Source organism: Narcine bancroftii, chromosome 2 (assembly GCF_036971445.1).
Source record: "Narcine bancroftii isolate sNarBan1 chromosome 2, sNarBan1.hap1, whole genome shotgun sequence".
NCBI classification, from domain to species: domain Eukaryota; kingdom Metazoa; phylum Chordata; class Chondrichthyes; order Torpediniformes; family Narcinidae; genus Narcine; species Narcine bancroftii.
In genome coordinates, this window is record NC_091470.1 from 229,895,652 (window position 1) to 229,922,604 (window position 26,953).

At 43.9% G+C, this 26,953-nt stretch overlaps 1 protein-coding gene and 1 long non-coding RNA gene across 7 annotated transcripts in view; one reads left to right on the plus strand and one right to left on the minus strand.

Annotated features, from left to right (window-relative positions):
* LOC138755131 (fer-1-like protein 6) overlaps window positions 1–26,953 on the plus strand; it is a 291,982-nt gene that overhangs the window by 18,424 nt on the left and 246,605 nt on the right. For 2 of the 4 annotated variants that reach the window (XM_069920492.1, XM_069920491.1), the window contains exons 1-4: window positions 13,450–13,590; window positions 18,603–18,789; window positions 21,770–21,962; window positions 23,639–23,979. In XM_069920492.1, coding sequence (XP_069776593.1) covers window positions 13,490–13,590; window positions 18,603–18,789; window positions 21,770–21,962; window positions 23,639–23,979 — 822 coding nt within the window. In that variant the 5' untranslated portion in view covers window positions 13,450–13,489. Of the gene's footprint in view, window positions 1–3,062; window positions 3,126–4,718; window positions 4,798–13,430; window positions 13,591–18,602; window positions 18,790–21,769; window positions 21,963–23,638; window positions 23,980–26,953 lie in introns of those variants that run through there. The other 2 variants (XM_069920494.1, XM_069920493.1) reach the window with 2 other exon arrangements.
* LOC138755132 (uncharacterized) lies at window positions 1,059–19,283 on the minus strand. 3 transcript variants are annotated; one of them, XR_011352041.1, is made up of 5 exons: window positions 19,235–19,283; window positions 15,744–15,812; window positions 7,027–7,211; window positions 5,750–5,973; window positions 1,059–3,098 (listed from the first exon to the last, which is right to left on the minus strand). It is a non-coding gene; the product is annotated as an uncharacterized lncRNA (long non-coding RNA). The 3 variants fall into 3 exon arrangements; XR_011352039.1 differs by lacking the exon at window positions 19,235–19,283 and having other exon boundaries at window positions 15,744–15,903; XR_011352040.1 differs by lacking the exons at window positions 1,059–3,098; window positions 19,235–19,283 and adding an exon at window positions 3,584–3,718 and having other exon boundaries at window positions 15,744–15,903.

Below are 26,953 nucleotides of genomic sequence, written 5' to 3' on the forward strand. Positions count from 1 at the left end.
TTTGAAATCCACTTCTATGGATCTCTACTTGGGAGCATTCACGCTGGTGGGTGAACTGGTAAATTGGTGGTTAATTACTGGGTTCAAGCGCCAATGTGAAAATAGATTCACCATGAGGATTACCTGGCGCCCCTTACAGTCAAAAGCAAAGCAAAGCAGAGTCCCCCCAGAGTCACTAAGTGTCTGTGGATATGCCACCAGTGCTCCAGCAGCCTCTGCAGCTGCACAAGACTCCAGTTCAGTTAAAACCATTGGCCCCCCCAAGCCCAGATCAAACCTCTGACACAATGAAGAAGGCATCTGCCCAGGGCCCTTCAGGAGCCCTCCTGGACCTCAGCACCCTCCCGAATCTGATTCTGATACCTGGTTCTCATGAGCTAGTCTCCAGCAGCCTGCGGCATAGTGTGAGTACTTTGACCTCAAGTCGCCAGCAGCTCACAGTCTGTGTGGGCTCCTTGGCTGCGTCACCAACAGCCCGCCGCCTATGTATGCCCTTAAACCACAGAGCCCCTCGCTGCTCTACTGCTGTGGTCACTGTCCTTCGGGAGGTTGATCTGCTTCTCCTCAACAGGGGATTTTCTACCTATTACTGGTGCCCTGTGCCAGTCTGTTGCACCCCCCACCCCCCAAAGAGTCTGCAATCCTTTCGAGGCCATCTTGGACCCAGTCCCTGTTATCACGATTTTAAATAAAACACTGCCGACTCTTTTAACAGGCTGCTTAAAGCCTGTACGGAGCCGTCGGCAGTTGACAGGGCGGTAGGACCCCGCTGGGGAACACTAAGTCTCTGCTCCTTGTTCTCCCTGGGTCCAGTGATGCTTTCACAGCAGCTGTGGCAGTGTCATCATTTTAAAAAAAAATCAGTCATCAGAAGCCAAGTCTTAACAAATAAATAAAGATTTCATTTCGACGAGAGCAATGACTAATAGTGTGTATTCCATAGAAGGAATTCTTAAATGATCTAACAGGTGGAGTGCTATTTATTGCTTAGTACTGTGATTGCATTTGAAACACATTTTGCTGGCCACAGCGTGCTCATGAAACGTCCAAAATATGCAAACATTTTTCATTTTCATTTATTAACAATCTTTTTACTTAGTTCTCCAAACTTACAGTTGTAAGATGACTAACAAAGAAAGCAGCCCATTTAAACAACTTACAAATGACTGCAATTTTAATAGTAAATAAGTGCTTTTAGTGTCAACAATGGTTTGCAACCTTTTCCGTTCCACTCACACTTTAAGTAATCCCTATGCCATTGGTGCTCTGTGATTAGTAAGGGATTGTTTAAGGTGGCATGTGGGTGGAAAAAAAAAAGTGTCAAAAGCACTGTTTTATTCGTACCTCATTGACTCGTGATGTGCACGGTTTGAGAACTCCGAAGGAAATGTGCCAATGACAATTTTCTCTAGCAAGATTGGGTCTGGAGAAGTTATTCTCAATCTTCCCTTCCCACCCACATACCATCTTAAGCAATCCCTTACTAATCACAGAGCACCGATGGCATAGGGATAACTTAAAGTGGTATGTGAGTGGGAAGAAAAATATTGAAAATCACTGGGTTACAATTTATGAAAAGGAAGATTCAAACCGAAGAACATTGAAGTCCATTGAAGGTCCTACCTCTTATGCTTGATATACAATTTATTCTAGTGTAAACCTCGATTTCATATAAAAGTCAATCCCTATCTTTGGCCAAAAAATCTTCAATTTTCTAAATATCTCGTGTAAACGTCAACCCTAGTCTCTCACCTTGGCCCCAGCCGCTCATAGGCCAGAGCTCCCAATGCCTCTTTTGCAGACTCACACCTCAGACCTGGCTGCCTGGCCATCAGAGCTCTTGACGCCTCAATGGCGGACTCTCACCTCTGCCCCAGCTGCCCACCCATCAGAGCTCCCGACACCGTGAATGCAGACACTCGTCTTGGTCTGACCGCCCACTCATCGGATCTCCTGACACGTCTAACGTGGACTCTCGGCTCTACCGTCCATCCATCTGAGCTCCTGACACCTTGATTGTGGACTCTCGCCTTTTCCGTCCACTGATCAGAGCTCGTGATGTCTCAAATGATGCAGATACTTACCGCAGTTGAAACTTCCCCCGTAGTAGGATGTGTGTTTTGATGTGCAGACTCTATTATTACTTTAATTCATTACTCGTTTAGAGATCATTTGGACTTCTACTACTGATGTAGTATTTTGGATTCTAGTGTAAATTAGTATCCATGTAATCCATGTAATAGTTGACCCCATAAATTTAACATTAAAACATGGCCTACAAAAATCAACTTTTACATGAGTATATACAGTATAAATATTTAACACTGGAGAAACTCAACAAGTCAAAAAGTGTCTTTTATGCAGCAAAGGGAAAAGTATTTAACCGACATTTCAGGCTTGAGCCCTTCATCAAGGTATGGAAAAATGTCGGAAGAGTAAGGGGGGAGGTGTGGTCACAAAGGTAGGAGATGATAGGTTGGAGATGGGAGGGAGGTCACAGCAGTGATCAAGGGGATGAGGAATGGTTGGGTGAATAGGGAGGGAAGTGGGGAAGAGAACTGGAAAGGGGAAGGGAGGGGGGTGGGAGAAAGGAGAGCAGGTTATCAGAAACTGGAAAAGTTGATGTTAATGCCATCTGGTTGGAGAGTGCCCAGATGGAAAAGCGGGTGTTGTTCCTCCAATTTACAGGTGGTCTTGGTGGGATCGCACACAAAGCCATGGACAGATGTGTGAGTATGGGAGTGTGACACAGAACAGAAATGGTTTGCTACTGGGAGATCTCTGTCACTGGTGTGGATGGAGCGAAGGTGCTCAGCGAAGCTATCTCCCAATCTGTGCCCAGTCTCTCCAATGTAGAGAAGGCCACAAAGGGAGTCCTGGATGCAGGAAATCAGTCCTGTGGATACGCAAGTGTACACAAGTATATACAATATTATTGGTTAATGCTCCGCTGCATTTGGGATAAACCAATTTTGGTGTTACTGTTGAATTTTTCAATAGATCGATGTAATCTCTAATGACTTTGGTATTCAATTAATTCTCTATTCGTTCTTTTGTTGCAGTACTTTGTCTTTGATTTCATTGGCCCAGCAGAGATCCTGTTTAACAGAATCATTACACTTTCGGTGAGGAATCACATTATTAAACACAATTTTAAATTGTATTTTCAAGATGGTTAAATGATAATTTAGCTGAATATTTTAGACATGTAAGAAAAAGGTTGATAATTTAAAAGTTAAAAAAACAATTTTCACTGACACTTGAACAGAATAAAAGGACTGGTATCAAGTGATCAGTTCCTTTTATATGAGCTCCTATTGTTGTCTCCATTGAAGACTATGATTTTTTTAAAACCAAATGCCATTGCCTGTTTTACATTATTCCATTAGATCCAAGCATGTGATCTAAGGTACATGAGAAGACCTTTGTGTAGTAAAATGAGAAGTACTTTTATTCAGTTTCTTCTTCTTTGGCTTGGCTTCGCGGACGAAGATTTATGGAGGGGGTAAAAAGTCCACGTCAGCTGCAGGCTCGTTTGTGGCTGACAAGTCCGATGCGGGACAGGCAGACATTCAGTACATGGTTGACAATTATCCTGTTTATTAAATATAGTAATGATCTTGTTGTAAATGTAGGAAGTAAGATTGTAGATGAAAAGAAAATGGTATAGTAAAAACCCTGGGTATCCAGAATTCAAGCAACTGGTGGCCTCAACCATCTGGCAATAAAAAGAAAACGAGGAAAATAAATAAATAAAATTAAAATATATAAGAATAAAATAACAGGTAAAAATACACAAGTTTGAAATTGTAAAAGTAAATGTTCTCTCAAGTAACACATAAATCTTGGGTGAAGATGGGAGCAAATATTCAGCCCATGGAGATCCTTGGCCATGATTTTACTTGTATCAGCTGTTTGAATAAAGTTGTGTTTGAATAAAATGGTGTCGCCCAGGATGAAGAGCTGGTTGATGCTGCTCACTGTTGGGATGACTCTCTTAAAGTGTCTCCTTATCCCTGCTTATTAGTAAGTGTTGCCCCAGTCAGAGGCTTTATCTGTAAACTTGGGAGAAGGAGAGGGGTTAATTATCTTTCAGATGGCTCCATGGAGGGGGAGGAATCTGCAGATGTACTGACAGTTAAATGTTTTCAAAGAATGTGACTGAAAATAAAGTAAAATGCTTTAAGGTTTATATATTCATGCAAGTGAAGTTTGTCAGTGGAAGTACAGTATTTTTGTCTTTTAAACTGTTTATTCCTAATGCGGGTGCATTTGTTGGGCACTGTAAGAGTGAGTCTCAAGCAACTGGAATATATACTTATCCAGCATCTATTAATCCCCAGAGGCATCTGATTCCAGGGGTTTTATTGCAGTAAGATTGTAGATAAAAAAGAAATTGGTGTTATTTTCAATGGTGAAAGGAGTAAATTTTGGCTCAGAACAATATTGATGTTGGTAAAATGGACCAAATGAATTTAATCCAGAAAAATGTGAGGTGATGCCACTTTAAAGGATATAAGCTATGAACTAGGATGCCAAGATTCCCTCCATTCCAGGAAGGATTTGAACCCCAGTCCTAACCTCTACGCTAACTGTGCCACCCTTGTTATTTTAATATTTATTAGAAAATGTTGAGATTTTCAGGAAACCTTACTATTATTACTTACTATTTACTATTCCCATTTACTATTCCTCTGGATGCTGGTGTGATCCTGTAGGTGTGGCATTCCAAACTGATCGGTGGGACGCTGATTGGAGCATTTAAACTTGATGTTGGAACAGTTTATAATGAGCCTGGTACGTACAATGGCTGTTGGCCCATCCTAAACCTTAAGGTGTCGGAAGGTTATCCCATGAGCAAGATGTAGGAAATGTGGATGCATTGGACCAAGCACCTAGAGTCTACTATGTAGCCAGTCTCTGGGGTATTTATCATCATATTGATTTCAGAATTAATGTTACTAATTTCTCTGTTGTGTCTTTCATTATTTTACGTTTTGTTTAACAATTTTGAAGTTGAATATTTGAAATTAGAAGTAGTAAATTAGATATTTTAAAATGTTATAACCCAGTTTGTCAAATGTAACTCCATCACAGTAGTCAGTTTTCCTACTGAAACAAAACATTTTCTTGGGATTTACCTAAAATACTGTGATTAAAATCTCACTATATACTTTCATGCATCGTCTTAATTTGCAAATGTTTTCAAGCTTTTTCATTCCTTCTCAGATGCTGGGCTTTGTTACCATGGAAATAGTTTCCTCCTGAGTCAATACAGTGCAGTTTGATGCCTGAATTCCCTTAATTGGTCTGACTCCAATTGGCTGAGATTTATTGAAGAGACAGTATTCCCTTGCAAGATGTCTCCAGCTTTGCTCTTAAAGTTTATCAGTGAAGAAAAACAGAAAGATTTACAATTGTGTGTTAATGTGTTTCACTTGCTGTTAATTTTGACGTTGCTATGATTGTTACACAGGCAAACACAACAGCATTTAGATAAAGGACTGCTTGAAATGAGCATGATCAGTGAAGTAAAATGACACTGGACAACAATTTCTTTTTCCAGAAGGTTTGCTTCTTGAAAACAAATTGGGGATTACAAACTCAACACAAAGATGTTTTAGATTTGCTGTATCACGTAGGAATTTGGAGAGATATTAAATTAATTTTTAAATTTAGCATGTTTAATCGCATGCGTTAGTTCAACTGTCCTAAAAATGTTTTGCCGCTGATTTTCATTTGTACTCACCATCTGATGCCTCTGGTGTCAGTGCCCAACAATAGTCGACCAGAATTGATAGATTCCAGTTGACCTGATATCGCTTTTCCATGGTCACAATATCCTGGTGAAATCGTTCTCTGAATTCATCACTGACTGCACCAACATCAGCAGGGAAGAAGTCCACGTGTGAATGCAGAAAATGAATTTTCAATGACATGCTGCATTTCATGGCTTTGTATGCTTGAAGTAGACTTAAAATATGACAGAAAATCACACAAATAGGAATTTTTAAGGTGAATTTCTTGATCAACAGTTCAAAACCCATAAAATACACTCAAAACTCTTCAGGAAGCAAAATCTTCGTTGTGCAGTGTTACCAGTGAAAGTAGGAAAGAAATTACCTTTTGCTATTATCTCCACCCAAGCCATTGGTCCATTAGAACAGGCACTTTTTTCCCCACCGTTCCCCATTAGACTTGACAGAACATCATTGGTTCAGATCCTGTTTACATCTTTCCCCATCTGTGGATGTCTCTGTGGGTCCCTCAATGGACCATGAGAGTGGGCACCTCTTTCCCCACTGTGGAAGTGTCTGTGCATCCTTGTATGGGGAAGGGTTGTGGTCAGAGGACACACCAGCTGCCAGTCAAGGTTTGGTTCCACCTCACCCATTAATGAACACGTTGCTGTTGTTCCATGTAAATTACCTGGACTGGACTCTCCAGCCTGCCTGTACTTGGCCTTGGGCCATAGGCTGTTGTAATTGGATTAACCTTCCCAGCACCAAGACATTGGTTCCTGCTAATGACCTGGGCTGGACCGTCCAACACTATAAAGGTGCCATGTATTCTTTGTTTCCTCTCCTTGCCAGCTTGGGACTACCCTGCTTCACTCCAGGCCTAGAAATGTGGAAGGGCGCTGGAGAAAATAGGTAAGATGTGCATTGTTAAATTAGTGTTTAATTAGTGTCCCTTGTAGCATAGAGCTGTGCCTTCACTGAGTCAAGAAGTGGTGGGGCATCGTAGAGAATTTTCCTTGATCACTGTATGTATCAGTTCATTGTGTGTGTGTGTGTGTGTGTGTGTGTGTGTGTGCGTGTGTGCGCATGCGCGTGTATTTTGTTCCCATGCTATTTTCTCCCTGCTTGTTATTAATTATCCGTTATTTCTTTCCCACAGCTGCTGTAAACTGTGTGCGCGTGTGTGTGTGCGGGCTGCATCAGTTACCATTTTCCACACTTGCCTTCTGTAAATAAAATCCTTCCCTACCAAACTGTGTTCAGAGTCCTTGCCTTTGACACCTACCAAACCTGTTTCCTCACTCACAACAGTCTTACAATGGACCATGAGAGTGGGCTCCTCTTTCCCCATCTGTGGGTCTCACAATGGGACTATGTGCACCTTTTTCTCCATCTGTCAAAGTGTTTGTGGGCCTTACAATGGACTGTAGTCACATCAGAGTGGAAGCAGTCAGATCTGAGCTATTCCCTCTGGAAAAAGAAAAGAGTATGTTTAGTGAGTAAGTCATTGCTTAGTTTATGTAAGGGTTGAAAAAAATGATACATTGTCAATCATTAATTCACAGTCTATAATAAATAGTTAATCATACACGTTGTTCATACTAAACGACAATCCTTGCTGCAAGGCTTTGGGTGAGGTGTGGCTGAATGTGACATGGATGGGTTCAATATGTGCACCATATCTGTGGGGGATGTGGAAATTTCAGGTAAACTGCCTGTGGATCATTATTGAGCAATATTTATTTTGCTTTTTTAATCTCTTCAAGCTGGCCTGTGTAATTCCCATCATAAAATTAAGTCATCCACATCCAGAGGATGCTCCATAAATTAGCTAACACAAGTGCCCATGGTGACAGATTTAACAGTCCAGAAACCTCTTCCTGTGGTTTATCTTTTTTTGCTGAAAAGGTGTATTTATATGAAAAGGGTAAGGTTGCATTTTGAGGGACATTGTCCTGTTGAAGCATAGAAAAGGCAGCATTTTCGCTGTCTCACTGGTGGACCTAGAACCATCTCATTTTCACCATGTGACCTCTTAACCAATTCCTTGAACAAGCATCATTTTAAAAACACTCTATCCTCAGGGTCTGTACTGTTGTGTTGCCCCACTTTCAAACTCCCTCTATGCCCAATTATTGATCTTATAAGACCTGCCTCAGTCACTTCCAAATCCTTATCATTTATTTAAAGCAATCTTATTCTAATGGCTCTATCATTTCTTTCTAAATGTGGAAAGAAGGCATTTGTCAAAGATGGTTCTATGTACGAAGTTCTCAATCCTATTCCCCATTTAATTCTATTCTCCCACATATAGCCATGAAGCCCCTCCTGTTCCTATTACTACCCACCTACACTAGTAGCTAATTAATCTCCCAGCACAATTTTGGGATGTGGGAAAAAACTGGGGAATTGCTACATAGCCACTGAGGGAATAGTGCAAACTCCACAGAGTCAGCATTGAACCAAATCACTTTGCTCTGCCACCACATCAGTAAAGCAATGGGAAATGACCTTGAAAACACAAACTGCCAGATTCAAGGGCAGTTACTTTCTTGCTGTTATCAGACTCTTAAATTGGCAAAAGTCGACAGCCTTGTAATGTTTTAACTGTACTTTTCTCCATACCATTGTAGCAGTCCGGTCTGGTTCCGTACACAAGGGCCCGAATCGCCATAGCATGCAGCCTACACACAACGGCGCAGGGACTGCCTCCTCATTGAGGAGTAGCGCCACGGTTAAAGAGTGGACCGTGGGGAACAGGTGGCACTCCTGAGACTGTGCGCTGACGTCACTCCCATGAGCAGTGCAGTGGGTGGGGGGTTTAGCATTATTGCTTTGGTAGTGCGGTCTGTTTGAATAAACAGTCAGTGACTGGTACAGTTAGCTTGGGGCAGATGTGTTCCTTTCTCTTCGCAGTGCCACCGCACAATAGGCGCTACAGTGGTGATCCCACATAGGTTTCAATGGTTTGAGACCTACTGAGCACTCAGCAGCATGGACCCTACCAGCTTTTCAGCGGCTCCCGAAGCTGCTGGCAACAAACCTGCCACAGTCACGGCCATTTCTGCTCCCGCCCCGACTACAGTGAATGCTGTGGGCATCCACTTGCTGCCATTTTGGGCCAACCAACCACGCAGTTGGCTGCAACTAGCTGAGGCACAGTTCATGTTAAGAGGCACAACGGCTGAAGATACCAAATCCAGCCACAGCAGAAAGAGTCAGCTCTTTTGTGAACCACCCGCCCATGGAACGCAAGAATACCCTCTTACTTCGGTTCTTACTCGACTTGTTCAAACTCAACCAGCATGAATGGGCTGTTCACATACTTAACTCACAGGGCCTAGGGGACTGCAACCCCTCTGACCTTATGCAGGAGCTAGTGGCGTTAGCAGACGGACACACCAAGTGTTTCCTGTTTGAAGCCCTTTTCTTGTTGAAGTTGCCAGTCCATGTTGACTCAGCCATCTCCGATATGGACTTTGCTCACCCGCCCCTCATGGCCAAGGAAGTAGACCAACTTTTCTGAACCCTTCAGCCTGACTCGATTCATGCCCAGCCTATTTGTGTGGTGGGTGTTACCACACCAGTAGGGACTACTCCATTCCCCTCCCTGGCAGCCGTGGCAGCCATGCAGATACAACGCGGCGACTGTCCTGACAAGACTACTGGTTACTTCTACTACCACCATCGATGGGGCCGTAATGCTCGATGTTGCATTCCCCCCTGTAATGTCCCCAGATCCACACCCGGCCAGACGCCAGGAAACAAGCAAGCCAGCCGTCGTTAGTGGCCTCGGCTGTTGACACCAGTAAAGGTCTCTTGTACCTACGAGACTTGAAGACTGGATGACATTTCCTTGTAGACACTGGTGCCAAGATCAGCCTCATACCGCCCACATTTTTTGAGTGGAGAAACAACCCCCAAGGTTTCCCCTTACAGGCACCCAATGGTTTTACGATCTCCAGCTACGGAACTTGACTCGTGACTATCCACACCAAGGACACAGTTTTGCGATGGGAGTGCACAGTCACCTCCATGGGTCAGGCCCTCCTAGGGGCAGAGTTTCTGTGGGCCCAACGAACAGCTGGTGGATTTGACCAGGTGCCGCGTGGTGAATGCAGCAACCTTGCAGGTTTTTCCCCTCACCGTATGCCAATGAAATTTCCAGCCAATGGGAGTCCACGCCACCAACTGGAACAAGTACACCTCCCTACTGGCAGATTTCCCATCGCTGCTAGCCCTGAATTTCCACAACACAGAACCTGCACACAGTGTGCAGCACTTCATTGAGACCACCAGACCACCAGTTTACACAAGGGCAAGACGACTTCCCCAGCATGTGCTCCTCCTGGCCAAAACCAAGTTTGCAACCATGACGGAGTTGGGTATCGTCTGCCACTCGAACTTGGGCCTCCCCCCTACATATGGTCCCCAAGAACTCTGGAGGGTGGTGCCTGTGTGGAGACCTACCAGCAGTTAAGTGATACAACAGTGCCAATCTGGTATCCAATACCACACATGTAAGATTTCACTCCTCGAGTCTGGGGAACTCGGATCTTCTCTAAAGTTGATTTGGTTAAAGGATCTCATCAGATCTCAATGCATCCCGATGACATCCCAAAGACTGCCATCATCACCCCATTTGGACTTTTTGAATCTGTGCATATGCCTTTTGGCCTAAAAAACGCGACCCAGATGTTCCAATGCCTTATGGATGTGGTGACTCGGGACCTGGAGCAAATATTCTTCTATCTAGGCAATATTCTCATCACCAACCCAATGCAGGAACACACAAGCAGCTCTTCGGCAAGCTTCAGGCTCATGGGTTAACGATCAACCCAGCTAAATGCTAGTTTGGTTTGGACACCATCGATTTCCTGGAACATCGTATCATCAGCACAGGAGCCACACCACTGCCCAACAAGGTAGAGGCCGCCCACAGTTTTCCAAAACCAATCTCTCTCAAGGCATTGCTGGAATTCGTAGGGATAGTGAACTTTCACCATCGTTTCCTCCCAGGAGCAGCAGCCATCATGCAATCACTATTCATCCTCTTCAAAAGGGGAAAGAAAACTCTCTCCTGGTCCACTGAAGCATTCCAAGCCTTCGACGCAACCAAAACAGCACTATTTGAAGCTACCTTCTTGGCCCACCCAGACCCAGACTCCCCTTTGTCATTGACGACTGACGCCTTTGAGAGAGCAGTCAGTGCACTACTGCAGCAGTGGGTCGATCAACAATGGAAGCCACTTGCTTTCTTCAGCAAGCACCTGAGGTCACCCGAACTTAAGTACAGTGCTTTTGATCAGGAGCTGCTGGGTCTGTACCTGGCCATATGCCATTTTAGGTACACCCTAGACAGACCACAAACCACTGTGCAAACGCTGGGGAAGATCTCCGACCCATGGTCGGCCAAACAACAACGCCACCTTTCCTATATCTCGGAATTTACTACAAACATCCCACACATCACAGGGGCACCGAATGTAGTAACAAATGCACTCTTACGCCCCACAGTCTCCGAGGTTGTGGGTGTTATCGACATGGCCCAACTGGCCAGGGATCAGGCCAAGGATACAGACATGCAAGCCTAGGGCACAGCCATCACAAGACTGCAGGTACAGGAGTTCGCCCCAGAAGCAGGAGGACCGCTACTCCTTTGTGACATGTTCATTGGGCACCCGAGGCCCATCCTTCCCGCTGTTTGGAGATGCCAGGTGTTCAATCAAGTGCATGGACTTATGCACCCCTCCATCAGATCAAATGTCCGCCTCATCTTGGATCACTTCATATGGCACAGACTATGCCACGAAGACTTTCTCTGGGCAAAGACCGACGTACAATGTCATTGTGCCAAAAACCAACGACATGCCAAGGCACTGTTACAATCCTTCCCACCTTCAGAAAACAGGTTCCACCATATTCATTGTATGACCACTGCCAATCAGCCAAGGGATAAGGTACCTGTTCACTGTGGTTGACCGTTTCACACGCTGGCCAGAGGCAGTTCTTATGCCAGCCTACGACACAGAGACTTGCATGCGAGCATTCATGTCACAGTGGGTCAATCATTTCGGCGTTCCCTCATATATTACCTCCGACCGAGGAGCCCAGTTCACCTCCTCCCTGTGGTCAACACTATCAAAATTCTGTGGTAGCCAATTACACCACACGACTGCCTACCACCCCCAAGCGAACGGAGTGGTAGAGCACTTTCACCACTACTTGAAAGTGTCTCTGAAGGTTCGACTCCAGGGCCTGAACTGGATGGACGAACTCCCATGGGTCCTGCTCAGTATCCACATGGCACCCAAAGAATGTCTCTGCACCTCGTCGGCTCAGATAGTCTACGGGATGCCGCTCGCCAATCCAGGTGACCTCCACTTCAACTCCACTGAACCTCAACCCAATGCCTTGGACATCCTGCAGCGTTTAAGGGATAGCACAGCCAACCCACGTTCACTCCCTACTACCATACACAGCACGCCACGCTTCCACGCCCCAGAAAATTTGAAAACTACGGATTTATTTTTCATCAGGAAGGGCCAGCCAGGATCCTCCTACGATGGACCTTTTAAAGTGCTTGAGGGATGGGGTGGTTTTTACTCTGGACGTTGCGGGTAGACAGGACATGTTCACTATGGACTGATTGAAATAGGCCCACTTAGACAGCACGGAACCTTTCCCTGCTCCTTGGTTGTGGCAATGTGGCTGCCCTCCTAAGGATTAAAATAAAGACTATAAGAATTGTTTGCAATTCTGGGGAGGGGGGGTGGGGGGGGTGATGGGTGGTGTAGTAGTCTTGTCTGGCCCCGTACATAAGAGGCCGAATCACCACAGCATACAACCTACACACAGCGGCGCAGAAACCGCCTCCTCACTGAGGAGAAGTGCCAGGGTTAAAGAGCGGACTGCGGAGAGCAAGCGCTGCTCCTGAGAATGTGCGCTGACATCAGTCCTGTGAGCCAGCGTGGCGGGTGGGGGGTTTTGCAGTATTGTTTTTGTAGCGCGGTCTGTTTGAATAAACAGTCAGTTATTGGTTCACTCAGCTCGGAGCAGTCCTTTTCTCTTCACAGCACCACCGTACAGTAGCGCTACACTATGCCCTTTGTTACACTCTACCCTTTGTTCTTTGCCTTATCATGGCACCCTGTATTTTTGTTTTATTATTGCTCTGCCTGCTATACTTAAGCATAGGTCAAATTGTCTGGATAGAACGCAACACAAAGCTTTTCCCTGTATCTCATTACATGTGATAAAACAATTCGATTCAATTATGATGGTAAATTCTGACTCTGACTGGTATCATTCTGACTTGCAGCCAGCTGTGGCCAAGATAGACAGCACTCCTACAACGGAACAGACTATCCAGGACATTGTTGAGCGACTCGTCTCCCCGACTTGCTAATGTTTGTAATCAACACTAAAGCTCTGCCATCTTTTGCATCCAATGCTAAAGTTGTGCCAACTATTTTGAAGGAAAGCACAGAAATAACTGATAGTGACCCCATCAGTCATTGTTAGTAAGCTGGTGATAATCACCTTGTGGGAACTTGGCAGTTACCGTACAACAATGCAGATTGTGAAAGCTGCTTTATACATGCAAGTGTCTTTCAGTAGTTATTTACAGTTGAAAAATTGCATTTAAGTGATCTTTCTGAATTTCATTTTCCTCTTTCTCTGTTTTAGGCCACCTGTTCAGCAAAAAGTGGGCGCCTCTTATTAACCCCAGTGACATTAATTCAGGCATGAAAGGATACCTTAAATGTGACATTTCTGTGACTGGGAAAGGCGACGGGATCCAAGCAGCTCAGAAAAGCAGTCAGGCAGCCGAGGAGGACATTGAAAAGTACGGTGATATCCTTGCCTTTCCTTCTGAGCAAATTTTATAAATTTAGACACACAAAGCAGACCTGAACACAGATAGCATTGTAAGGACAGAAACTTTTGGATCCTCGGGATTGGCCACTCAGCTGTTTTTTAAAAAAATTATTTTATTTTATTCATTTTTTTTTAGTAGATTAGTTGGGGTTTTTAAATTTAAAATGTTATAAATATTTCTTTATCTCTGTTTTCTTTGTCAGGAGAATTATTTCTAATATGTCACATTTTCACTCTTTGGAATTTCTTTCTGATACTTGTTCTCTGTAGAGTTGGACATCCCATTGGAAGAAAAACCCAACACCCAACCCCATAACCAATTTTCCCCTGCAACCACTGAAACCGTGTCTGCCTGTCCCGCATCGGACTTGTCAGCCACAAACAAGCCTGCAGCTGACGTGGACATTTACCCCTCCATAAATCTTCGTCCGTGAAGCCAAGCCGAAGAAAGAAAGAGAAAAAATGCTGTGCATATATTATGAAATGTTAATAAAAAGATAGAAAAAGAAAAGAAAGTGTTGGGAGTAGTCAGCAGGTCAGTCAGCATATGTGGAGGGAGAATCATAGCAAATAGGTGCAAGACTGGCCCTTCAGCTCCTCGTGGCTGCACCTCCATTCATGAGATCACGGCTGATCGTGTGACTTCAGTCAGTCATTTCTGCCTTCTCTCCATACCCTTTAACCCCTTTAACTATAAGGGCCACATCCAACTCCCTTTAGAATATATCTAATAAACTGATAGGGAGTTTGCCTCTGAGTGATAAGTTTTGTCCTCATCTCTGCTAAATGGCTGACCCTGTATCCTTGGAATGTGACCCCTTGTTCTGGACTTCCCCAAACACCAGGGACATTGTTCCTCCATCTAAGTTGCCTTGTCCTGCTAGAAACAAAGCACATGCTTTGCGTGATGAAGAATTGCACAGGCTGCACATGTGGATGCAAGGATAATGAGGAGGGGAAAATGGAATAAAAGTTGTGATGGCAGGAGTGATGAAACTAACGAAAGTGCGGTGAGGGAGTTCTAGGTGAAGAAAAGGAGCGGCAGATAGTTGCAGGAGACACCAGTGATGGCAGATGCTGGAACCTGCAGTGAAAAGCATCCTGCTGGAGGAACTCAGTGAGTCGAGCAGCATCTAGTAGAATTCAACCTGAAATGCCCATGATCCTTTGTCTCCCATTGATGTTGCTCAACCCGTTGGGTTCATCCAGCAAAATGATTCAGAATTAGAATTTATTGTCATGAACAAGTCATGAAATTCATTGTTTTGTGGCAGCATCACAGGGCAAACATTCAATAAACCACCTTCCATCAATAGTGCATGAAAATTCAAGGTGAGGCAGTGCCTTTAGTTCATTGATCATTCAGGAATCTGGAGGCAGCGGGGAAGAAGCTGTCCTTGTGCTGCTGAGTGCTTGCCTTCAGGTTCCTGTACCTTTTTCCTGATGGAAGCAGAGTGAAGAGGGCATGGCCTGGGTGTTGGGGACCCTTGAAGATAGAGGATGCTTCTTAAGACACCGCCTCTTGTAGATTTTCTCAATGGAGTGAAAGTCTGATGCTCCAGTTAACAATCTTCTGGAGTTTATTCTTGTCCTAAGTGTTCGCACCTCCTGACCAGACAGTGATGCAACCAGGCAGAATGCTCTCCATGGTACACCCATAGAGGTTTTTGAGAGTCTTCGGTGACATTCCGAATCTCCTCAGACACCTCACAAAGTATAACCACTAACGAGCCTTCTTCGTGATTGCATCAGGAGAAGCTTCAGGATAGATCCTCAGAGATGTTGACACTCAGGAATTTGAAGTTCTTGACCCTCTCCACTACTGAGCCCTCAATGAGGACTGGATCAAGTTCTCCTGATTTCCTTCTGAAGTCCACAATCATCTCCTTGTTTTTACTAATGTTGAGTGAAAGGTTGTTATATGACACCACTCAATGATGTGTTGTGATGTGGTGTGTTGTTGAAGATTAGTTGAAAGGGTCTCAAGTGCTGAAACACATGACCTGGTGGATGAAAGGCAAAAGGAGCCTCTGACAAACTTTCTGACAGTACCTTGCTGCACAAGACATTAAAGTTGAACATGAACTATTCCCAAGAGCAAGCTCCACCTTCACCACTCACCTCTGGTCTTGATACAATCCTCTTCCATTCCAGATCCCCCGACAGAGAGAGCAATAAAGTTGTTTTCAGCTTTGAACATTGAAAGTGAAGGGAGAAGGCAAGAAAAAGAATGAGGAAATGGTGCATTGTTCAGCGAAGTAGATGTCTCAATGAAGAGTCATTGAGTTCACCCATTGACATGAAACCTTTTATGTAAAATGTTATCCTTTTGTCTATCAATGTGAAATACTGCATTCCCAGAATATTTCTAGCACTTCATCATATTAAAATGTCTTTTTCAATGTGCTTTTTTTTAGATCTGTCAGAGCAGGAACAGTTAGTGGAGTGATTAGTGCAACACTGTTACAGCGCCAGAGATAGGGACCAGGGTTGGAATTCTGCACTGTCTATAAAGAGTTTGTACGTTCTGTGTGGGTTTCCCCAGGGGCTCCAATTTCCTCTCAATCCTTCAAAACATACCGGGGTTGTAGGCCATTCGGTGTAATTGGGTGGCATGGGCTCGTGGGCTGAAATGGCCTGTATTGGTGTTGTATGTCTAAATTTAAAATTAAAAAATAAATTTAGAATGAAATGTCTTTACTGTTTATACATTAATGTCTCGAAATTTAAACAAATTGATGACTGTTTTAATCTTGAAAGATCATGCTTAAAACCGGTCTGTGGCATTGCTATTTTGTTGTTGTTCAGAAGGAAGGCAGCACCTCAGCCAGATTCTCCGCAGCTCCAAATCACACCACTGGCTAATTAATAGGAGGGCCTGCTGAACATAAATTACGGGCACTCATAGCACAGAAATGGACCCCTTCAGCTTACCTCATCCATGTCACATCTGCCTGTGCTAACCCTTTGCCTGCATTAGGACTATATCCCTCTGTGCATTCCCTATCCAAGTACATGTCCAGACATTGTAACTTTATCTGTCTCTACCACCTCCTCTGGCAGCTCATGGGGTGTAACTACCACCTTCTGTGTCAAAAAACAAACTCCTCAGATCTCCTCTAATTTTCTCATCTCTCACCTTAAACCTGTCTCCTCTAGTCCCAGAAGTAAAGCAGTAAAAATAAAACAGTAGTAAAACACGGAAGTCTGCAGACACCGTGATTGAAGTAAAACCACAACACTGGAGAAATTGAACAGGTCACACGGTGTCCTTTGTATGGCAAAGATACATAACCAATGTTTCGGGCTTGAGCCCTTCATCAAGATATGAGTGAGGTTCAGGTGCCTGCCTACATTTTGCTCAAACCTTGATGAAGGGCTCAACCTTGAAACTTTCATTATGTATCTTTATCTGTGCTATATAAAGTACACTGTTAGACTTGCTGAGTTTCACCAGCGTTGTGTTTTTACTTACTTTTCCTCTAGTTCTAGACACATTTGCCCCGGGGAAAGCAAAGATTCGGTCTATTGCTCTTATCTATGCCTCTCATGATTTTATAAACTCCGAAAAGGTCTGGAACTTTCTCCATTCTAGTGAAATCTATCCAACCTCTCCTTATAACTACACCCTTCCAATCCAGTCAAATCCAGGCCAATCTCTTCTGAACTCTCTCAATTGCTACACTAATTTGATTATGTGTGATTAAATTCAGTAGGGACCAGTGGGAAGCTTGGTTCATCACCAGCACTGAGTGCCAGGTGATGCTATATGATCCTCTCTCTTTCTAGGAGATTGATAGGGAAACCTTGGGGGACCCTTCTGCAATTTGACATCTTTTGAGGCAGAGTGTGGCCTGGTAACCATTCCCACTTCAAACACATCCCGAAGAGTTTCATCTTTAATCTCCCCCATTACTTTTTAAAATGCATTTCCCTCCACCACCCCCCCTCCCCCCAGTCCCTGTACTTGGCTGAAAGGTACATTAACAACAACCTTACACTCAATGTCATCAAAATCAAGGAAATGATTATTGACTTCAAGAAGGAAAAGCCAGAGGTATTCAATCCCATGATCACTGGGAGATCAGAGGTGGAGAGGCTGAGCAAATTTAAGTTCTTGGGAGTTATTATCTTGGAGGATCTTTCCTGGACCCAACACACTAATGGCATCGTGAAGAAAGCACGTCAGTACCTCTACTTCCTCACAAGTTTATGGAAGTTTTGGTATGACATCAGAAACCCTGGCAAATTTCTACAGAAGTGTGGTGGAAAGTGTGCTGACTGGCCACATGATGGTCTGGTATGGAAATACCAATACCCCTGAGCATAAAGCCCTGCAAAAGGTAATGGACACAGCCCAGGACATTACAGGCAAAATCCTCCCCACCATTGAGAACATCTGGAGGGAACGCTACCATCAGTGAGGAGCAGCGATCATCAAGGATCTTTGTATTACACAGTCAGTTTGTTTACATTTCTTTATTTGTTTGTAAATAAGTGTTAATAAGTGCAAATAAGTGGTCATTTTGTCTGGCCTGCAGGAAACAGAATATCCAGATTGTATGTGATGTCAACGTATGTACTCTATAATAAATCTGAAAAAAATCTCTTCGAAAGTTATCTCCTGATATTGAGCAGGAGGATTAAGAACCCTAAAGTGTGGCAAGGGATGATGTTTGTTCGTGATAGCTGGTTTGAATGTGGCCCTGCTTGGCGATCTCCAGGAAATGCTATTCAGCTACTTGGAAGGTGCATCTCCTTGGCAAATAGAGAGTCCCTCAATGCACCAATCAGAGCTGGGATTGATCCTTGGTCCCAGAGTTGAAAGGTCACTGTTCCTCTGCATCATCACCCTTCCTGCCCACACACATTTAATTTGTTATTGAAGCTCTTTTGTTGCTGTTAGATCGTTAACAGGAAAAGTGAAAGAATGTGGCATTTTTATTCAGTACGATGTGATTTTTTTTCAATCTACAACAGGAATCTTCTCGTTCCAACGGGCTTTCCAACAGACAGACCATGGGCACGCTTTTTTGTCAAAATTTACAGAGCTCGGGGACTTCCAAAGATGAACTCGAGCCTTGTGGCAAATGTAACAAAAGTGTTAATGGGAGACAACAAGGATTTTGTGGACCCATATGTCATGGTCACATTTTTCGGTCAAAAGGTATTTCTTTTAAAATTATTCCTTCATACTTTGTTGTGTCCTTCTGCAACCTTATATTTCTTAGTACTTGTTGCCCTTCATTGGCAGTAAACACTACATTTGTTTATTACTTAATAACAAATAAAACTGTGGGCCAGGGTGCTGAGAGAATAAGTTTGAAGAGTGACAATCCTGGACACTTGTTAGGACTAAACAGTGAACTTTATTTCCACTCAACACAAATGGACAACAGGAGACACACACACCCGTATGCAAACCTGTAATGCTCTGATACAGGTTAACTAAACTATACCCATGTTACCTGCCTGCCATCCCTCTCCTGACAACAGGCACAGCACCTCAATTCTGAAGGTGAATATATATCTATCTGGACATTATAACAGACAAGACACGACAGTCTCTCCTTGGCAAATGCCTCAAACTGCCTCACCGGCATACACCTTACATTTAGTCCTTTGGCGTCGCCCGCAACCTGGATTGGAGCTCACGGATGGTTCCAAAGGGAAAAGAGAGTGAGCTAGCCCATGTGCTGAGTTTTCATCCTGCAGCTGACTAGGGGGCTGGCTCAGGTAGGCCCATGTGATCTTGGGTGAGGAGGAAGACCAATTGGAATGTGTCTGTGAGTGGGTCTGACAATGATTGACAGAGGGTGGTGACCTTCGACCTGCTTGGGTGGTTAGATGACCCTCTAGCTTGTAAGCATGTGAAAAGTCCTTTGTCCTGACTGTTTCCCATCTGACCTTTTTAAATTTGTTTAAATTTAGACATGCAGCATGGTAACAGGCCATTTTGGCCATGAGCTCGTGCTGCCCAATCACACCCAATTAACTTACAATCCCTGGCACATTTTGAACAGTGGGATGAAACCGGAGCCCCTGGAGAAAACCCATGTAGATGCGGGGAAAATGTACAATCTTCTTACAGACAGCGTGGGATTCGAACCCTGGTCCTGATCGCTGGCATGTAACAGTGTGGCACCAACTGCTACTCCAACCTTGTAACCCTATTGAAAAATCCTCCATGCTGCAGCCAGACAAGTTATGTTGACTTTCACGTTGTGACATTTTAGTCCTGTTTGGTTGGTGAAAGCTTGATGTTTAAGCAGTTAAACTGGTGGCACCAAACAGCATTTTAGCTTCGGGCAAGCTGCACTTTAATTCAGCTCCTCTGAGTTTGGAATCTGGAAGCAGCTATTGGGAAACAGCACGTCCCTCCTTAATAATTACATGCTTTCAGGCCCAATGATGTTAACTTTAACTTAAGGTCTACACTGGAAGGGCATCATGGTTTAAGAATGTATAAGGCAGGGTTTATTGCCTGTTCTTAATTGCTATTGAGTGGCAGCTGGTGAGCTGACACCTTGACGCTCTGGAGTCAGGCTGGATCAAACAAAGAGGAGAGAAGATACAAGACACTGGTCTTCTTGTAATTTTCAATTTTTAAAAAATTTAGACATACAGCAAGATTACAGGTTACACAATCCCATGCCGCCCAATTTACACCCAATTAACCTACAACCTGTACGCTTTGAAGGGCAGGAGGATACTGGAGCCTCCTGGGAAATCCCATGCAGACATGGGAGAATGTTCAAACTCCTTACAGACAGTGCCAGATTTGAACCCAGTTTGCTGGCACTATAACAGCGAGCCCTAACTTTGCCGCCTTCTACGGTAACCGTGCTGACCTCTACAAAATGATCTGAGTCACTAACTTTGTTCCTTACTTCACGTGCTGCCTGACCTGCTGATGTTTGCGGCATTTGCTGATTTGAAACCTGTGGCATCCTCCAGGGACAGTGTCAACAAAAAAAATTGGCACTAACATTGGCACAGCAATGTGCTGAACAGCAATCATAAAAATGTTTAGGCTTCGGTTCCCAAAGCTGGATATTTCTTGAAATAACCTGCATGACCAATTGCCCTTATCTCAGAGTTATTCATGCATTTGTCCACGTATTTCTGCCTCCTGTAGGAACTTGCATTCCTCAATACATTTGAGAAACATATTCTGACAAACTACTGTATTATAGAGACTATTGAGCAGGAATTCACGTGATCCTTTCAAGATTATTTTATTGTCATATAATAAATGTGATATTAGATGAAATGTTCTTTAGTCAGTTAAAGAATCGCCATCAGCAGAAATTGCTCAGCACTCCTTATAGCCAGAGAAAGAGAAGCAAAAGAGAGTCCCCCCAGAGTTACCGAGTGTCCATGGATTCACCTCCAGCGCTCCACAGCCACGTAGCTTTCAGTCCAAACCACCAGCAACCTAAGCTCCGGCTCCAAACCTCTGACATGATCAGGAAGCCTCCAGCATCCTTGGCACCCTCTCGCATCTCTGTTCCGATACCTGGTAGCCCTTCAGCCAGTCTCTAACAGTACACAGCATGGTATAAGTCCCTTGATCCCAGTCGCCAACAACCCGCAGCCTGAATGGGTTCCTCACCTCGAATCACCAGTAGCTTGCTGCACGTGTGTTCTTCAGCCTCAGAGCCCCTTGCTCGTCTGCTGCAGTGGTCACTATCCCATGGGTCATCTCTTCGGCTTCCCCTTCTCAAACGGGGGGAGGGGGTGATCTCCCTGTTTTCTGGTGCCCTACGCCAATCCTCTCCTTGTGGCTGCTGTCAATCATAGGCACCGCCATCTTGGGCCTAGACCCCATGGTTGTGGTATTTCAAATAAACCGCTGTCAGCTCCTTTAACATGCCATTTAGAACCTGTAAAGACCCATTTGGACTGCGTGGTTGGACCCCGCGGGAGCACTGTGTCTCCACTCCCTGTTCTCCGCAGGTCCGCACCAGTGGCAGCGCTGCCGTCTCACCAGCTCCGCTATTTTTTTCACTGAGATTGCTGCAGAGCTCACACCCAAACATCGGAATTGGGCTGAATTAAAAATCTTAGGGTTCCCTTGAGTTCTGCGTTGCCCTGTGAATATTTCATCTCTTCATTTTAAGCTACTGTCTCCTTCTGGTCCTCAGGGTCAAACATCTGTGCAGAAAAACTGTGCGGACCCCACCTGGAACGAACAAATAATTTTTAAAGAAATGTTTCCCCCTCTTTGTCGTCGAGTCAAAATTCAGGTGTGGGACGAGGGAAATGTCAATGACGCTGTCATAGGAACTCATTACATTGACTTGAAGAAGATATCAAACGAACAGGATGGAGATGAAGGTAACATGAAATTAATTGCGTTTCTCAGCAGATAAATGTGACTTCCCTTGAGAAGAAGGGAACATAGAACAGTATACCAGCAACAGGTCCTTCTGCCCACAGTGAATGTGCTGAACATGGTTAAACAATATCTCCACTGGCATGTGATTCATAAACCTTAATTCCCTGAATATTAGAACATAAGGAGCTGGGGCTCCGCCATTCAATGTAACCAAGGCTGATCCAGTGGTGGACTCCACCTACCTGCCTTTTTCCCATAGCCCTTAATTCACCGGCTCTGCAAAAATCTATCTTATTGTGTCTGAAATATATTTAATATGGCAGACTCTACAGCTTCCTTCAGTAGAGAATTCCACAGATTCACTTCTCTGTCCTCTTCTCGCTGCTACCATCAGGTACAGGAGCCTGGACACAAAAACAGATTCTTGCCCTGCACCATCAGATTTCTGAATGGATAATGAACCCCTAGACCCTCCCTCACGTTCTCTTCTTCTGCATTGATTGATTTATTTTTAAAAATATAATTTATAGCAGTATTTGCACCTGTAATGCTGCCACAAGGAATTTTGTGACCTATTCATTACAATAAATTCTGATTCTGATTCTGAAAAGCAGTTCCTCCTCATCCCTGTCCGAAATCCACTGCACCGAATCTTGAGGCTCTGTCCCCTCATTGTAGTCTCTCCTCCTACCAGATCCATGTGATTCCCTCCATATTCATCTGTTCAATCAGTTTTCAACTCCCTCCTCCTTCCCCCTTCTGATGGAGCAACTTTGATTTATTTTGAAACATTTCGGGATTTGTGCTTTTCTCCCAAATCTACATGCCCCTTTTATCTTCAACAAGCACTAGATATTTTGTCCATTTTACTCTTCAGTACATTGTGATTCAATGGCTAATTTGTTTTAAAAATTTTATTTTATTTACAGCATGGTAGAAGCTGATTCCAGCCATTTAAACCTGTGCTGTCCCATTTCACCCAAATTACCAGACAACCCCGTACATTTCAAATGGTGGGAGCTCATGGGGAAAACCCAGACAGACACTGGGAGAATGTTCAAACTGCTTACAGTCAGCGCCAGGTTCGAACCTGGGTTGCAGGCCCTGTAGTAGTGTTACACTGACCACTGCGGTCACTGTACTGCTGTTTTGATGAGTGGAACATTATAGAAAGATTAGATAATTTCTGACCAGTGCTCCAGCTTACGAGAGTTACCGTGTCAAGTGCAGAGTTGCAGTAAATGTTTTATAAAACGTCATTGGGCATCTGGTGATCACACCATTGGAAGGATTTTATTCTTATGGAGGGGGATATGTAGGGAAAACAGAGACTGTGCTTGGATAGGTGATCCCGAGGCACAGCAGTTAGTGCACCTGGTGCTTAGCTCCAGTGACCTGGGTCTGATCCTTATCTCTGGTGCTGGCTTTGTCAACTTGAATGTTTTGCCTGTGACTGTGTGGGGTTTCTCACTCGCACTCTGGTTTCCTCCCTCATTAAGTTGTTCCTTGTGCACATGGATGGTGAAAGAGGGAGTTTGTGGGTGTATGAGAGAGAAATAATTGAGGTAGTTGATGAACCTTATGGGGGCATGGAGTGGGATGGGAGGGTAAGGCCTGTAGTGGCAAGGAAGAATGAGAACACAAAGTAAAATGTTAATATTTCAAAATCTTTAAGGATTTTTGCCAAGTTTCGGACCAGCTTGGATCAACCTGTATGGCTCAAGTCGCAATTATACACTCATGGATGATAATCAGGAGCTCAATGAGGGTCTTCGAGAAGGCGTGTCCTTCAGGGGGCGTCTCCTGATTGAAATTGCAGTGGAGATCCCATCAGTGGGCACTGCCGATAGCAAGCTCTCAAAGATGGCAAAGAATTTGAAGATTGCACCCAAAGATTTGAAACCAGGAAAAGATCACAAGACGGTGTATGCAATGGAAGATTCCAATTTATCTACTTCTTCTGAAAAGGCAAACTCAACTGAAGTTGAAGTGGAGTCAGTAGAGCCTTGTACACGGGTTTGTTTTCTGTTCAATGCCTATTTCATATTAATCCGAGGAAAGAGTTTTCCCCGGGAGCTCCAGTTTCCTCCCACTGTTTAAAACATACCGGGGTTGTAGGTCAATTGGGTGTAATTGGGTGGCACGGGCTTGTGGACCGAAAGGGCCTGTGACCGTGCTGTATGTCTAAATTTAAAATAAAAAATATACACTTAAATAGGTGCGGAGCTTAACCCAGAGTCACCAGTGCATTGAAGTCAGGGCCGGCAGTCTAATAGAACGGTTAATCCACCTGAGGAGGGATGCATGGGCTTGCTCCTGTTATTTTGCACACTTCTTATCATAAACTGTGTTCAAACATCCACATTTTGGACAGAATTGTGGGATTTACTTTAACGTAATCCCTTCATAGTTTCCTTGCAACTGAAGTTGCATTCATTTCAAAACCATGATTTTGTGCATTTCACATAATTTCAATAGTATCCACAGTCTGGTGTGACATATATTTGAAACAGTCAAGTCTCACTTTACATATTAATGTAATTACTTAAATTTTAAGTACTTATCATTGCTAGTAAATGCAGATCTGAATCTGCTTGCACCACAGGTATAATCAGTAATAAATGTCATACGGAATAATTAATTTTCACTCGCAGAGCAAATTTCATTTCTTTTTTTTTAGAATTTAGACATACAGCACAGTTACAGGCCATTTCGGCCCATGAGCCTGTGCCACCCAATTAATCTACAACCCCAGTACATTTTGATGGGTGGGAGGAAGCTGGAGCCCCCAGAGGAAGCCCACGCAGACAGGGAAATAATGTACAAACTCCTTACAGATTAATTTACAGTTTGGATTATTTTTTATTGCCCATCCCTTTTTCTTGTTGATTTGTTTAACACAAGAACTGGATAGAATGGCAGAGCTGTGGGGAAAGAGTATGGGAAGGAGCCTCCAGGGAGCCAGTATCGATGGGCAGATTTTCCACCTGCTTTAATAATTCTCTGATTAATATGACTGATGATGTTTAAAAAGGGAAGGGAAAATTGAGAAAATTTTTAAAATAGTTATGGATGTCTCAAAATGTTCTCATTTGAAAGCAATGATTTTATTGCCCCATGGATAGCCCAGGCATTGAACTTTGAAACAAGTTTTTACTGTAGGATTATGGACTACTAAAGTGTTAATTGAAGGACAAACACTGCCTAGGCCATCATCATGAGGCCAGAGTGGTTTACCATCCTCCATTTAGGTGTCTTTTCCTTCTGATCAATGATCAATTGCCCCCATCCCCCTTTTGGTCTCTGGGCTCTCCCAATCATTCACTCAGGTACAATTTCCCCTTCCCCCAACTCATCCCTCACCCTCTCCTCAGTCCTTCCCATAGAAGATCTTGGGCGGCATGGTTAGCGTAGCAGCTTGTTACAGGACCAGCAATCGGGACAGGGTTTCGAATCCAGCGCTATATTTAAGGAGTTTGTATGTTCTCCCTGTGTCCGTGTGGGGTTTCCCTGGAGGCTCTGGTTTCCTCTCACCATTCAAAATGTACAAGGGGTTGGGTCAATCAGGTGTAATTGGGTGGCATGGCTTGTTACCGTGCTGTATATCTAAATTTAAAATTTGAATACCTCAAAATGAACAGCAAGAGAACAAAATACCCCCTAAAGTATTTAGAAATGGGGTTTCAATATAAATCATACCTAAAACATTGTGTCATGAGAGAAAATTTCCAGGCTAAACATTTCAATCTTCCAAATTATTCTGCTCAGGAACACTGCCAATATTGCAAGGATTTGCTACACTTCTGTCAGACTGCCGGCCACCACTTCAATGCAACGGGTGACTCTGGGTTAAGCTTCGCACCTATTTAAATTTATATTTTTATTTTAAATTTAGACATACAGCACAGAAACAGGCCCTTTTGGTCACGAGCCCATGCCACCTAATTACAGTCAATCGACCTACAACCCAGTACGTTTTAAACATTGGGAGGAAACTGGAGCCCCTGGGGAAAGCACACACAGTCATGGGGAGAACATACAAACTCCTACAGACAGCGTGGGATTCAAACCCCGGTCCCCATCGCTGGCGCGTAACAGTGTTGTGCTAACCGCTACACCAACCGTGCTGCCCTTGTTTTTAAAATCATTGGTAATTTACCCAAGCTGTAAAAACACTTCGTTAATGGTCTAATACAGCAGTAGATGAAAGCTTCATAATGGAAGATCACCTACAATATCGTAGCTAAAGATAACCAAAAAAACTGATATGTGTAGATTCGCATGAGACACCTTTATTAACCATTCAATGACTCTTTGTGGAGCTGGTTGCATATGAGAGTGGGGAGACAGGTTGTGGGGTGGAGGGATCGATGTAGATGACAGGAGGCACTATCCAAGGGTCTTCTTGATTCTGCAGAAAGCGTATAATAAAAAATCCTTATTAGGACACATGCAGTGCCTGCTCTGTTCACTGGTGACTAATTTTGTAGGTGGATTTTTCAGTTGGCCTTAAGCCCATTATAAACACATTCATGGTACTTATGGTGAGCTTAAGGCCATTCAGGCCCTCCAAGACCTGCTTGAGCCTGTCGAGGACACATGAAAAGGAGTTTCAATAATTTGTACAGGTTAGTATTAGGCCAGAACACTACTTAATTTTACAACTCAAAAACTACTTGACGGTAGAACTCAAAAACCAAATGAAATTCCAACATGCACTCCTTGTGGATGTTTTTAGAGTAAAAACCCCAGTATTCAACACCTATGGGGTTTGGTAGATGCAGGATAAGTGAATTTTCCGGTTGCTTGAGATTACACGTTGCATGATTAGCAAACTATCTGCCTGGGTAGAGTTAGTGGGAGAGCGCCAATTTATTTTTACCACTTTCCACTATTTGTTTGCCAGTTGCTTGAATTCTGGATAACGAGATTTTACTGTATATGGGTTTTAATCCAAATGAAGTAACGTTCTGGGAGAAAAAAAAATAGT